We start from the raw sequence: 15,606 nt of genomic DNA, 5'->3' as shown, positions 1-15,606 counted from the left end.
TGGTCTAGTAGTTTCGGAGTTTATCCCGGACTAACATGAGCTTATATTATGTAAACTCGCTTTCATTTTAAAAATACAATTGCATGGAGAGATTCGAAATTACTAATTAAAAAAAGAAATTCTAATTTGTACTTTTTAGTTTGCTATTGTATAAAAAACAGATTTTTTTACATGAAATGATAACTTTCACTGTAATAATTTCATCTAGTTATTTTGATAATCATCGTTATTTGTATATAGCTTAGAAAGAACTATTACAATAGAAAGTGTAATTTACGTTAATGAGCAAAAATCAAATTATGGACGATTCCATACGTTTTATTTATTAGTATTCGATAAATAAAAATTAAAAAAATATATTGTAAAAGTTATTATGACATGAAATGTTTAAAGAAAGTTTGTGGTGAAAATTGATATTTTTTACATTTTGTACAGATTTGCGTAATTTTTTCTTTGAATTAAAAAATACTTTTTTTTATATCCGATCTCTTGATTCAAATGAAAAAAAAATACATTTTTAATAAACATTATTAATCTTTAATTCCTTACAGGCCATTTAGTTAGTCCAATACCCATGTAAAATTTCATAATTTACGACATTTATTGTAAGTAGTCGTACCCATTAATAATCATCTTGTGTCGCTAAATCTTAATGATTGTATCTCCTAACTTGTCACTGTTATAAAATAATTGTAAAAATGTTTATCATAATTAGATTGAATGTCTGTCGTAATGCCGTGGTACTACTTTATAGTCATCTCAAACCCCAACATTGACACTTTGCCTTATACAATTTATAAAATTCTTAAGTGATCCTAGTAAATAAGCGCGTCTAGGTACTATTCTTCCAAGGTTGTGCTTTAGTGAATTTTCCCTACATAGCTTATCTACAGACATCTTTGTATTGGTATCAAAATGACTTTACCTTATAGTACTACATATAAGTACTGTTATTTTTCAAAATTTTCTACGCACAACTATTTCGTGATAATGATAACGATCTTTTTATAATCGACTGAAACGACTGCAGCCATCTGAAAAATTTACTACATTCCATTCCAACAGGAAACATTAATTAGTAAAAAATTGGATGAGACAAAAAGTTCAAAGTTTAATGAAAATTTCATACTTTACATACGATATTAACTATTCTTTACAATACCTGTATATATATTATCAAAAAAAAAATTATCAATATTTATTTTGGCTATCGATCAAGTACAGTAGCATTATATGACGCGTCTTCGTTTGTTTTGTAGTAAATCTATTGGAATGGATTGTACGTTTCAGCGTCTTCTAAATATTTTTAAACTAGACTAGTATACAAATAAACAAATATTAAGAAAATATTGTATAAGTAAGTAATCTTCTTATCACATTTCACAAGATTTTAACACATATACAGTTGCCTGGTTCAGTCGTAGGTCACAAAATCAATTCAATTCCAATACATAACAAGGTTGTAAACTACAATAGTTTTAGCACACAACAAGGTTGTTTCAGCTCTTGACTAACTGATGTAATCACAAAAAATTAAACTTACCTTTGGCTATAAAAAATTTTTGGAATACAAACTGTGTAATGTTTAAGACCCTACAAGGAACAAGGAACCGTTCCAGACAGCTGTATATCGACTCTTCGCGCTTTAAATTACATAATTAAAATATAATGTGAAGCTATAAATGTAATATCATAAATTATATAAGTATTTTAGTATTTATAAATTTTATTGTATTAGTGAAATACTCTTTGTAAAAATCACAAAAATCATTACGCGGATTCACTCCGCGTTAACTAGAACTACCACCGGCCTAGCTTATTTAACATTCGCGAGAAGAAAAATATTTTTATTGGTGTTAGATACAATTAACATATCGTCGGAATTTATTATAGTACATATATATCTTGGCGAAATCTGTGTTCTTCCAAACTATTGTAGCTTAGTAACAACTATCATTTGACAATATTATCTTTTTTAATTAATGGGGTATCTATAAAACTACTTAACTGTCGCTTTAGTACTTTCATAGTCCTTACTAGAACGACGGAGTATGCCTTAAAATACTTACAATAAAGACATTACACCACACATAATCACCTACCACCTAAGATGATCTTAGATGTCCCACTATAAGACATATTTATGATAAATAATATTTACGTGAAATTTTAAGTACTTTAAGCTCCATCGTGATCGTACAATTCCTAAGAGAGAGAGACATATTTATTATCCTAATATATATATATATGTAAAATTTTATATTTCCTTATTCAGTATAAACGAACCTATCATGTGTTAAAAATATTTTTACACTATAATTTTATATTGCGTTGATATGGAAGCTGTGAAAGTAAACTTATACACAATAACGGTTAAAATCTAGATATTTAATATGAAATATAACGTATAATCTGACAGAATGTTGACTACGATCAACTAATTTACGCTTACTATTTCTATACGTTAGTATGTATGAAAATGATATTCTTCTTAAAAAATAAATGAAAATGTATTTACTAATGTTGTTATGTGCCTAAAAGCCGATACCATCCGATCCTACCGCAACGCACCCGAGCACGAGACATCTATCTCTGTAACGAGTGTTGTTGATCCAAATATCAAAGTATCCCTTATGAAATATTTAATCTGAAATGGTATCGGACATTAAGTAATACACGCAGTTTTTAATCTCGATACTCATTCCTCACTTCTAATCTACATTAGTATTGTATCATTTCTTGATAGATACAAGTCGATCATTTTGATATTCCGTTTTCGCAATGTTATTGTAATGAAAACTTAGAAATTTCAGTGTCTATATAGCTAACACATTTTTGTCGATTGGATAATAACATATGAGACACAACAGCTATGAGATAAAAATTAAGATGTAGCCACCATACTAACGAGCACGTAGTGTTCATTGCGAAAACGGATTAAATACAAATTGTAGTACGTAACAAGTATATGTGTCAAAATATATTATTAAAATAAATGTGATAACAAATGAGTTTATTATAGCGGTATAAACAATACTATTGGTCTTTTTTTTCCTTAGATATTGCATTTGTTACCTTCTTCATTAAAATAATATCTACTTTTTTACCCCAATGCTACGAGACGTTTGTAAATTATAAATACTATAACTATAAATGCACTAGGTAAATATTAAAAACTTCTTGTCTTTTTGTTGTAAAAAATGAAAACTAGCATATTTTCATCTTACTATATTTTTATAACTTTTTACTATATTTTTATAACTCTCCGTACATAGATATTTGCAAGTAGAATAATTGTTACATTTAATATATCACTACACATATATCAAGCACTCCACGCTTTTTACTCTGAATTGAATTATTCTCTTAATAACTTAAATTTTGCTATAATTTTATTTTGAAGTAATTAATAATGATTCATTGTTCGATCTTCTACTAATATAAACTCTTTATAATTAAAATTTCTTTTCTACTTTTTAGTTCTATTAGCTATAAAAGCGTGGTTTTTTAGTTTTTTTTTTTAAACTATAATTTATTTTTTATTTTTTAATTCGATTTTTCAATTAATTATTTGCGGACATGTGATAGATTTCAGTTATTACGCGCGGAGGGAAGCCACGAACTTAGCCACTGGAAGCGGGTGGGAAACAGCTAGTAAGGAATAAACAAGGTAAAAATGCAACTAGCTTGAAAAAGAATCTGCCTCCGTTGTGCTGTGCCGAGTGCCTGAACGAAAGAGTAAGTCCGAAACAGCAGGCATGCGCAGATCGCGCGCTAGCTTTATCTGTCTTACTTCCTTGCAGAGAATCCACGAAAGAATTTATTAATCCAGCTTCTCTAATAGGCCTCTTTCCCCATATAGGAGAAGGATCCAATCCGGGTTGGTGGATATATTCCCTACTATGAGTAACGATCGCTATCGGGTGTACATGATAACAACCGGAACCGACGGCTTAACGTGCTCTCCGAGGCACGTTGGGGAGACTCACAATGCCTGCACAAACACCCAGACCACGGCAAACACTTGTATCTTTGTCATGTGCGGGGATCGAACCCGCAACCGCCAGCGCAACAGGTACAATTCATGGCTGTGACCGTTGCGCCAACGTGGCTTCGTTATTATTCATTTATTAATCCTGTCGGTCCTAATAAGGATATTGGGAAACTGTTATTGAATTGTTGCGTTGTCATCGGTCCTTGATACGTGTGCAAAGTTTCAAATTAATCAAATTTCTGGAAGTTGGTGAAAATTATGCTCAAAGATTCCATTACATACATACATACATATATGTATACATACAACCCAAGCTAATAAAAGCGTGGTGAAAAAGCCAATCGTTATTGCCTTTACCATTTTATGATTTTTAGACTTCACATTTTCTCATTTTATAGTAACGTAGTTTTTTAGTTTCAATTAAATATAAATTATTTTAATAGGTTTTCCATCAATTACGATGTCATTGAAGGCGTACAGTCTTGTTGTAAATTATCTACATATTTTTATCATTTTGATTTTGTTCTGGTAGAATTAAGGCAGGTACAAATCTGCGAAATGTAGTATGCAATGTAACACGCAATGAAAGAATTGCCCTCCACATCGTCGCAATGTATCATGTAATGTAACAGAATTCCCATAGTGTGGAAGGTTTGTGCGCCGTGCCAAGCTATGCTCACTACGCGCACGAATAGAACATTTTAACTCATGCGCGTTGCGATCCGTCATTGGACGAATTATGTGTGTCTGTACTTCAGAACGTGCTCGAACCATGGATGAAAACAATAGCTATGGCAGAGGCTACGCGCGTATGTCGGAAACTACATAGCTACATACTCGGTTCATGCGCACCCTGCGTCCACACTTTGACTTATGAAATGCTCCTTTCATGTTACATTGCATGCTACATTTCGCATATCACTATACTCCTTTATACATTCTATCGAGGACTAGGCTACTTAAGCTCTAATGAAATTGTTAAGAAACAACACTTTCATAGTAAATTTTAAAAGAAATATTTACTGTGAGTATCTTCACAGAAGGAAACTTTTTTAGATTGGTCTAAAAATTTATGAGTATAGCGTTTAACAAGGTGGGAAGAAGCCTTAGTACATTTTTATGGATCCGATTTACATAAAACTTTTATGATATTATATTTGACAGTTTCCAAACGGATATTCTCTAACTATATTACCGGTTTTTGCATTTTATAGTTTACGACAGAGAAATTATCTTAATTTTAAAGCTCGTTGTGATAAATTTATTAAATTATATTCTTTTACGAAATCCTTCCTCCTCACTAATTATAGATATAGGTGACCTGATGGATATTCAACAACATCAATGTATTAATTTTCTTTACCGACCAATTGTATTTGTCGTGGAATAACATGATATATATCCTACTTAGGGGCTCTCAGAACTTCTTCTTCTAGCCACCCCCTCTATTCCTGTGAGAGTCGTAAGAGGCGACTAAGGTTTAACACAGTTCCACTATTACCTTGGAACTTATAATTGTGTTTGCTCGCAAACGAAAAAAAAAACCGACTTCAATTACATCGACAAGTAATACAACGTAGATCGACGAAAAAATATTCAAGCAACTACGCGTTATCAAAGATTACTCAAAAAGTAGTTATCAGATCTCGATAAAATTTATATGTGACCACATGATAAACATCAGCTTTCGATTAAATTAAAAATTATAAAAATCGGTACACCCAGTAAAAAGTTATTGCGGATTTTCAAGAGTTTCCCTCGATTTCTCTAGGATTCCATGATCAGATCCTGGTTTCCTTATCATGGTACTAAACTAGGGATATCTCCTTCCTAACAAAAAAAGAATTATCAAAATCGGTACTTCCAGTAGAAAGTTATGCGGTATAATACAACGTAGGTCGACGAAAAAAGCGTCAAGTAAAAACGCATTATTAGATATAGCTCGAAAAGTAGTTGTTAGATCTCAAATAAATTTAAATGGGACGAATTGACACACCCCACCTTTCGATTAAAAGAAAATTTGTCGAAATCGCTCGACCCAGTCAAAAGTTCTGATGTAACATACATAAAAAAAAAACAGTCGAATTGAGAACCTCCTCCTTTTTTGGAAGTCGGTTAATAAAGCCAACCGATGGCGGGATAACCATCCAAATGCTGGCTTTTTTTTTTTTTTTTTTTTTTTTTTATTTATAAATTTTGATCCACGGGCTCAAAATGCCCGTGCCTTTGTTTATCATGCATGCATTATAATACTACAGGCGATTTTTCTACTTATTATACTACAGATCGACAGTCCTGTGACTGCCTAGTAAAACTAGGACGTGGTCCGACGCCGACGGTTTTTTTTTTTTTTTTTTTCCTTACTAAATGCTGTTTATGCAGAAGTATACACATAATTGCTTTCTAATTTCTAACATTATTATTTTTCTTATCTATGTCTATATTTACACTTATTTGCCTAGTTATCATATATGTACACTTATTTCCTAGTTACCATATATGTACACTTATGTTCTACTTACAATGTACACTTAACCTATGTTACTGTTAGTAAGGATTTTTTTTTTTTTTTTCTTATATATATATTATTTTTTATATAGTTATTATTTGTTTATCTATGTATAAGTTATCTATTTCTGTTATTTACTTAAATTTCATAATTTAATAAAGTGTAAAGTTGAGATAATATTAATAATCAAACTTAGCTTAACTAAAATTAAAATAAATATATCAACATGCAAAATAACTGCTATTTGTAACTTCTTATCTTTCTAAAAAAAAAATGCTGGCTTTGAAATACACAGGTCAAAGACGGACAGCAGCGTCTTCGGTACAACAAAGTCAGACCTGCGGTCACCAACCCGCCTGCCCAGCGTGGTGACTACGAGCAATACACATGAGTTCACGCCATTTTTGGCGCGAACTTGTGGATTGCGTGAAATGAGTGAGTGTGTGTATATATGTGTATGTATATATATATCTGAAATACAACCGCAAGAAAGCCAGCCTTCTCCAACGTATACACAACTTTTATTTGACATCAGTCATGAGGAATGATTACATAATTATGTACTTGGTAGAGTAAATTTTTTAAAACAAATATGTGGAAAACTTGTCTTGCAAACATTTATTTTTCATACCTACGTTATAAGGGGGGAGGATTAAGGGAGTTTATAACATATCGATACCTCGGGGCTCAAAGGGCGTAAGCACCAAAACTCGATTTTACAGGAGAGCCAAAAAACAAAAAAAAAAATATTTTCGACATAACTTTCTCGATTATTGTCCTAAATAAGCCATTCTAGGACCAAAAGTTTTTTTTTTTTTTTTGATGCAGAACTTTGTATAATTATATTTCAAATAAATTTAAAAGTAACAAAAATAGCTTGTCTATACGCCTCGGAAAATCGAATGATTGGGGCGTTTACGCCCGAAAAATCAATGGATATTTGATTAGTGATGGTTGTAACCGTATATAAGTGTATAATCTATGGTTGTAACGGTCAATTTTCTCACTATTTCTATCAGTTTGTAGACAGCTGCTTTGTTTTCTTCATTTAGGTAATCGATTTAAGTGCAATTTTTATGAACTTTATTAACTTTTGTATATAATTATGTACTTTATTAAACTTTTTATAGATTTTATTACATTTATCGACTCAGATAACTAATTAATTATACAAATACCTAATTATTGACTATTATAGGTTAGGCTATTAAGTATAGATTATACTTAATAGCCTAACCTATCTAAAACCTATTCCAAAACTCATTTATTATAAATAAAAAAATGATAAATAAAATTCACTTGTTATTGAAAATATTGTTTATTAAACAAAGTAAGAAAAAGACTCTTATTTTTATATAATTTCAGTTGTAACGAAACATCTTATTAACGTAAAGCAGAATGAACGATTAAAACTAAATTGTACTGAAATGGCAAGTACTTAGCCTATCGCTACAAAATTTTGCGCTAATGTCTAATCTTCTGTTTAAAATGTATAGAAAATACAAGAAACCCTTGAGATCAATTATATATTATTTATGAAGTCTTTTGGTAAAAGTTATTAGGTAATCTTAAGTATTCCTACCTACTAAAACAGCAGACTCATTAAAATTTGACCATCCTTGAATAACGAATGTTTGACAAACATATTGATTATAAACAAATAATCTGTGAGGCTAATAAAACAACTGCTACTATTAAAAATCTATCTTACAATGAGAAAAATAAGTGCATAAACAAAATAAATTTCTGAATAGGATTCAGGGACAATGATAAATTCAATAATTTTTGCGTCACCTGCGTTACATATTATTTAAACAATTTTAGTCAATAATAGACTGTGGAACCATTAACATTACACATACATTTAATAAAATGACCAAAACTTAGGTACCTGCACTTACAAAACTAGAAATATTAAATTTGGTTAAAAATATTATCACACTATAACGTTTAACTTAAACATTAATGACCCTTAATCAAGAAATCACAATCACAAGCAAAGCTCTCGCAATCACATAATATATAGGTAGATATGGTTGACCAATTAAGGGATAATTGTTAGACGTATGTGTCATTTTATTTTAGAGTACATAAATGTTTAAGGGTGTATCTGGTAAGTTGATTCTTTAGAAATGGTTATGTTCGGGCTTAAGCACCACGTAAGAATATTCGTATCATCTACGGTGTCGTTTACTCCCATCACGTTTATGATTATTAACAATGATTGCTGTTACGACACAAAAACTGAAAAAATATGTTTTATTTTCTACAAAAAATAGGTCACTTTTTGGCAAATAGGAAGACTTTAAATATACAGATCGATAGAGGAGAAAAAAATAAGTAGGGCTGCATTAAAAAGTCAATTTTGCCAAAATGGCGGTTACGCCCTTTGAGCCCCGAGGTATCGATATATGGCAAAACAACGTTTGTAAGGTCAGCTAATATATAAATAACCAATTTTGACATTCTTTTTTTGTTGAAAAGGAGATATCTCAAGGATGATACCATAATAAGGAATCTGATGATGGCATCCCAGAGAAATCAAGGGGATCGTAGTGCCGACTAGTACGTTTATTAATTTCTTTCATCTACTTCGTGTTGATGTTATTGAAGTCGGCTTTTTTCGTTTAGTAAACAATTCGTCATAGTATTAACTATTTTCTGTTCCATAATACTTCACCTTTTTCAAGGAATTCTTATGTTGACAGCTTTATATAAAAAGGGGAAGCAAACAAAAGAAAACCACTAAACTTAAATTTGAATATATATTCATTATTACAATTTATACATAACACACTAGCGTCAGTTTAATTGCATTTATATACACAATAGAATTTTTTCACGCGTGTTATAACATCCGGAAAGAACTGTGGTTCTTCTTAATTAATTACTACTCTTATAAAATCCAATAAATCGACGGCCCGTAATCTAAAGCCTAGCCCTTTAAAATGTAGCATGTGATACTTTAAAATGTAGCACTACACAGCCCTACATGGCCGCGGGCCCGCACCACGCCGCCAGCAGCCGCAGCAGCGCCGCCGCCGCGCCGCCCGCCCGCGCCGCGCCGCGCGCCCGCGACCACCACTCCCTGTTCGCGCACCGCCCTGACATACGCACCACTCGCTTTACTTCGGAAATCTTATTAACACCTCTACACCTACTTAACTCAAACTAGTTTATCCGGTATCAAAATTAAACAAAAAAGTGCGTGCGTACAAAGTACACATGTCAGAAGTGAAACGTTGGCAAACTTATTTTTAAGTCTCGTTTATATTTATACAAATCTAAAGCTTTGATTTCCGTACCAGCACCATAGACAAAAACGTTGTCGTTTCATAAAAACGTTGCCGTTTCATTCGTAAAAATTTCACCCTTATGCGCCTAAAGAAGTTTCACTTCAAAAATATATTCTTATCCGACCTTCAGCAGACACCAAAACGTAATCTATTTACTAATTATAAGTGTCCATAATACGAGGCCTCCTGTATCTCAAAGTTTTGTAAAAATTATTCCAAGCGATCATCAGTAAACACCAAAGATTTATGGGTATAATAATAATAATAATAAATAACTTTATTGCACACAGTAACATATAACAATTACATAAGTATAAAGCTTAAAGGGAAAAAAAAATAGGTAAAAAAACTTTTTAAGTTAAACGGTTTTATGTTAAACATACATTGCAATGTTTAAGATAAATGTACTAAAAACCAAAAAATAATAAAATAGATACAGTCGTGGGAATTATAAACATATGCATAGACTAGACTAAAATAAAACCGTGGGGCACGTCAATTGTCTACAATCGTTGATTAAAATGTTTGTTTTGTAATGTTACACTATAATTAGGCAGTTGTTCAACCGACAACGATGGACGTGTGATAAGTAGGGCTAGAATGTGGAAACAAGCTAGCAAGCTCGATTATAAGCGAGTTTTAGGGTTTCATAGTGGTGAGCGAGTAGTACTTTTATCATATGTTTTGTTTGTCGATTAAAGACAAACTACGAGCAGTGAAACGATTCCTCGCCAGTCAGCAGTGTGAATGTCCAACGATAAACTAGTTGAAACATCTCTTTTATTTACATGGAGTGTATAACTATTGGAATTTCCATGAGCAAGAAAATAGTAAGTAATTTCCTCACCATCTGCGGGCCAACTGCCTATTTTAACGACGAATTAAACGATTCTTCTATCGCACATTAAGTAGATAATTTGTAGACAATTGACGTGCCCCACGGTTTTATTTTAGTCTAGTCTATGCATATGTTTATAATTCCCACGACTGTATCTATTTTATTATTTTTTGGTTTTTAGTACATTTATCTTAAACATTGCAATGTATGTTTAACATAAAACCGTTTAACTTAAAAAGTTTTTTTACCTATTTTTATTTTCTAGTTTTTAGTTTTTATTTCGCATTCTGTTTAATTCATTTAGTGCTTCATTATTGCAAGGCCCATCTTAAATATTGAGGTTGTATAGTGCACTGTATTCTTCTTGTCAAGCCCTTTTATTTGATACCCATATTGGTGGGATTGATAAAAAATTGTTATCAGACATTTGGTATCGGCGGCCAGCTTAGATTTCAATTTTGCATAGTAAATTGTATTCTACTTGTTGAGACCTTTCATTTGATACCCATGTTGATGGGATTGATAAAACCTAAGTTATCCGCCATTTTGTAGAGGCCGCCATCTTGGATTTTAATTTTATATAGTACATTGATTATACTGGTTGAGCACTTTCATTTGATACCCATATTGATGGGATCGATAAAACCTACGTTATCCGCCATTTTGTAGCGGCCGCCATCTTGTATTTCAATTTTTTATAGTATATTGTATTCTGCTTGTTGAGCCCTTTCATTTGATACCCATATTGATGGGATTGATAAAACCTACGTTATCCGCCATTTTGTAGCGCCCGCCATCTTGGATTTCAATTTTTTATAGTATATTGTATTCTGCTTGTTGAGCCCTTTCATTTGATACCCATATTGATGAGATTAATAAAACATAAATTATCCGCCATTTTGTAGCGGCGGCCATCTTGAATTTATAATGATAATGAATAAACATAATTGTATTGTCACCAAAATCCAAAGTGTATACAAAATTTCAGATTAATCGGTTGACAGGAAGAGGGTGAAATTTGAATTACTAAATTTGACCCAAGAATAAATAATAAAAAATAAATAAAACAAACGGGGTGAGCTAAATAAAACCGTTTAAAAAATAATAATTATGTCGCATGCAACGGGCGGTCTTATCACTAGATAGTGATCTCTTCCAGACAACCCCCCAGAAAGGAGCTTGTTGAATTTAAGGGCTTGTGCAGCTTAAGAATATAATATAATATATAATTAAATAATATATACAATCCATATATTATACATATATCCACACATGCGCAATACTCACGGTATTAAAAAGTATAAATAGATAAAAAATAATTAAATGTATAATATAATAAATAAATAAATAAATAAATAAATAATAATATATATATTATATATGGTATGTATGGTGGTATATTTTTTATGTGGTTAATGTAAGGTCTTTAAGGCTAGATGTATACAGGAACAACTACGCTACATCGTGTGACAAGAATGACCCGTTTTGTAATGACAAAGAGAGAGCCAAAAAGAAAGAGCGTATATAGTGCAGTCGTGCACGGTACCGTTGGTAAAGGTGACCAGGCGCGCGCCGAGCGGCTGTCCCGTGAGCACGCAGCACGGCTCGTCCGCGCCCACGTACGCGCTGTACTTTCCGCGCGCGTCCGTCGGCAGCGTCTGTTAGCGCACAGAATATTGCCGGACTTCACAATGACTCGCAAATTTACTAAATTTTCTATAATTATATTATAAAATAAAATACGTTTATAAGTTCTAGTTACTCTAACTGAGGAGTTTCTTACCGATTCTTCTCTTCATAATCTACATTCCGGATCGATGGTAGTTTCACTTTTAACTACAATTCAATAATAAAACTGATATAATTTTAATTTGTAAAGTAACGATTCCAAAATATTTTTGCAATACACTTCAATAAAAGTATTTTTTTTATACTAGCTGTTCCTCGCAGTTTTACTCGCATTAATTTGAGGGAAAAAAATAGCCTATAGCCTTCCTCGGTAATTTATTGGTTATCCACCACATTTTTTTTTTCAAATCGATCCAATATTTCCTGAGATTAGGGCGTTTAAACAAAAAAAAAACAAACGTTTCAGAATTATAATAATTACCTATAGATGCAAATATTTGCTCACAAGAATTATCGTTTTTAATAGAAAATGTTTGGTTATTTCATATCTATTTGGGCGGTAGTTATACGGGCGCAGTAAATACAGGTTTTCCTGCGTAAATCCTGATTTCAGAGGAACTCGGAAGCCGCCTATATGTTGCTTTAAAAAGTAGCCTATATGTTGCACCACAACCTCTTCTATCTTCTAGTGAAAGTCCCATAAAAGTCGGTTGTGCCGTTCCGAAGATTAGTACAACAGAACCACATACAGAAAGACAGACAGACAATAATCTTAAAAACGTTTCTTTCTGTTTATGTACCTATCGTGTAAATAACTATAGCACTTGAATTTTTGTTGTTGTTTTTGTTGGATTTAGAAGAACGTCACATAGCTAAAACATGGTTTCAGCTCAATCGGTTAAAGATATATGATTCCAAAGATCTCACCCTAACAAACATACATATGTACATACATACTTACACATATTGCAAGTTAAATAATAATCAATATAAAGAAATATAATAATATAGATAGAGGTAGTTGTAAGATTGGATGGAATGATAAAATCATTCGAAGGGTTATACACGAAGTGCGCCTACAGCACTTTATTAGACACTTGATATGTGATGCCTCCACACTCATCGTTTAAGCCTATAATATCCCACTACTGGACATAGGCCTCTTTCCCCATGCAAGAGAAGGATCAGAGCTTAATCCACCACGCTGCTCCAATGCATGGAATGGGTTGGCGGATATATTCCCTACTATGAGTAACGATCGGTGGGGAGACCCACAAGGACTGCACAAACACCCAGACCACGGCAAACACCTTTATGGCCAATACAAATGTTTGTCATGTGCGGAGATCGAACCCGCAACCACCAGCGCAACAAGTACAATCCATGGCTGTAACCGTTGCGCCAACGCGGCGTCACTCCCCACTGTCCACTGGTAGTGGTCGGCCGCCCGCGCCAGAGACCTGGTCCACCAGCGCGTCCATGCAGACGGCGAGCGCCCAGTCGCGCAGCGCGGCGAGCGGCGCGCCGCGCACGCACGCGCGCCCCAGCAGCAGCGGCGCCGGCCAGCCCGCGCACTCTGCGGGCGACGCGCACCATGTTGCCGTTACCGCGACGCGCGACGGCTCGTTTTGCGTACGTTCAATTTATTACTGAGGTAGGGCACAGCAGGAATTTCCTGCTCAAAATATGGAGCAGCCCGACTGGGGTAGTACCTCGACCTTACAGAAGATCACAGCTAAATAATACTGCTTTCAAGCAGTATTGTGTTCCTGTTGGTGAGTAAGGTGACCAGAGCTCCTGGGGGATTGGGGATTGGGTCGGCAACGCGCTTGCGATGCTTCTGGTGTTGCAGGTGTCTATAAGCTACGGTAATCGCTTACCATCAGGTGAGCCGTACGCTTGTTTGCCGACCTAGTGACATAAAAAAAAAAAGAACATTATTTGATTAGGCCCGTAACACCCCACTGCTGGACATGAACCTCTTTCTCCGTGTTAAAGAAGAATGTGAGCTTAATTCATCACGCTGCCCCTCTGCTGAAAATAGAAGGTGTCTATTTCGATCTTTAACGGTTTGTAAGCAAAACGAACCGTCTTACGAATGTAGCAACCGGGCTAACGTCAATCATTTATTTTACCAAAATATAAATAGCTTCCAAATCAATCAAAATCTATTCGTTCGTATATCTGAAGCTTATAATAATAACATTATTATTATAAGCTTCAGATATCTCATACTCGGTTTTTTACTACATCGATATACTTTCCATCGTCAATCCAGAAACATCCTTCCGGATACATATACACTACATAATAATCGCCTTCCTAATGTTCTTCCGGACCGCTATAAAATAGCGACGTCGCGACTACAAGGAACTTCAAAATCGAATACAACAAGGACACTATAAACTATAAATCTTATGTTGCAGGAGTCCATATTATCACTTAAGATTATTATACATAGACGCTCATTACTTCACCTTTTAGTAGCCTAAAAGATGCTAACAAGCTAAGAGTTTTAGAGTTTATTTAGATATGCTAATAAATATAAATAAATATAAATATATCTTATAACATACACACGGTCGTCTGTTCCTATGGTAAGCAACTTAATGCTTGTATTACAGGCAACAGCCGACTGTTATAACTTTTCTTTTGATAAACATACATAGAAATAATACATATATAAATATATAAATACAAATATTATATTACACTCAGACTCAGGCGGGAATCGAACCCGCAACCTGCAGAACAGAAACCAGGGCCACTACAAATTGCAGCAACGGGCTTGTCTAAGCTTAATAGTTAACCATTTAAAAATTTTGCGTGTTTACCACCTAACAATTCCAAAGTTTTGGTTAGCGAATCTGTGAAACATTAACCCATAAAAAACAAGGGTTCTAATATAAGAAAAGATTTTAAAAAATTTTACTCGACTTCAACGAGTACTCAACAAGTATAAGGTACCTCAAGTAGTGTCGCAATGGGTCATTTTTAATAAGTCCTAATTACAATTCCGTCTGTAATATTCTACTGCTGTATGCATGCTGGCATGCATGGGCGCTGCTCCAATGCAGGTTGGCAGATATATTCTAGAAGTCAACAGTAGAACGTAAATAGTGCTATGTACCGAAGTCGCTGTAGTCGAGCAGGTGCGCGGCGTCGTCGTCGGCCGCCTCCGCGAGGTCGAGGCAGTGGTTCAGCAGCACGAAGGCCTCACGTGCGCCCGCCGCGCCCTCCTCGCGCACCGCCATCCCGCACGAGTAGAACGCTACATCAACACGAACATATTACTTAATGATTAGTATCATCAGATTCTGGTTTCCTTATCATGGTACTT

General features: G+C 33.9%; 1 protein-coding gene across 1 annotated transcript in view; it reads right to left on the bottom strand.

Moving 5' to 3' along the window:
* Positions 1–9,254: 9,254 nt before the first annotated feature.
* Positions 9,255–15,606, bottom strand: part of LOC123659966 (intraflagellar transport protein 172 homolog) — a 41,687-nt gene continuing 35,335 nt past the window's right edge. Inside the window, exons 32-35 of the mRNA XM_045595120.1 lie at positions 15,397–15,537; positions 13,727–13,842; positions 12,184–12,295; positions 9,255–9,607 (exon numbers count right to left, since the gene is read on the bottom strand). Of these exons, the coding sequence (XP_045451076.1) occupies positions 9,492–9,607; positions 12,184–12,295; positions 13,727–13,842; positions 15,397–15,537 (485 nt within the window). The 3' untranslated portion in view covers positions 9,255–9,491. The remainder of the gene's footprint in view (positions 9,608–12,183; positions 12,296–13,726; positions 13,843–15,396; positions 15,538–15,606) is intronic.

Source organism: Melitaea cinxia, chromosome 14, assembly GCF_905220565.1.
Source record: "Melitaea cinxia chromosome 14, ilMelCinx1.1, whole genome shotgun sequence".
Lineage (NCBI taxonomy): Eukaryota > Metazoa > Arthropoda > Insecta > Lepidoptera > Nymphalidae > Melitaea > Melitaea cinxia.
This window is presented reverse-complemented; position numbering and strand designations above follow the sequence as displayed.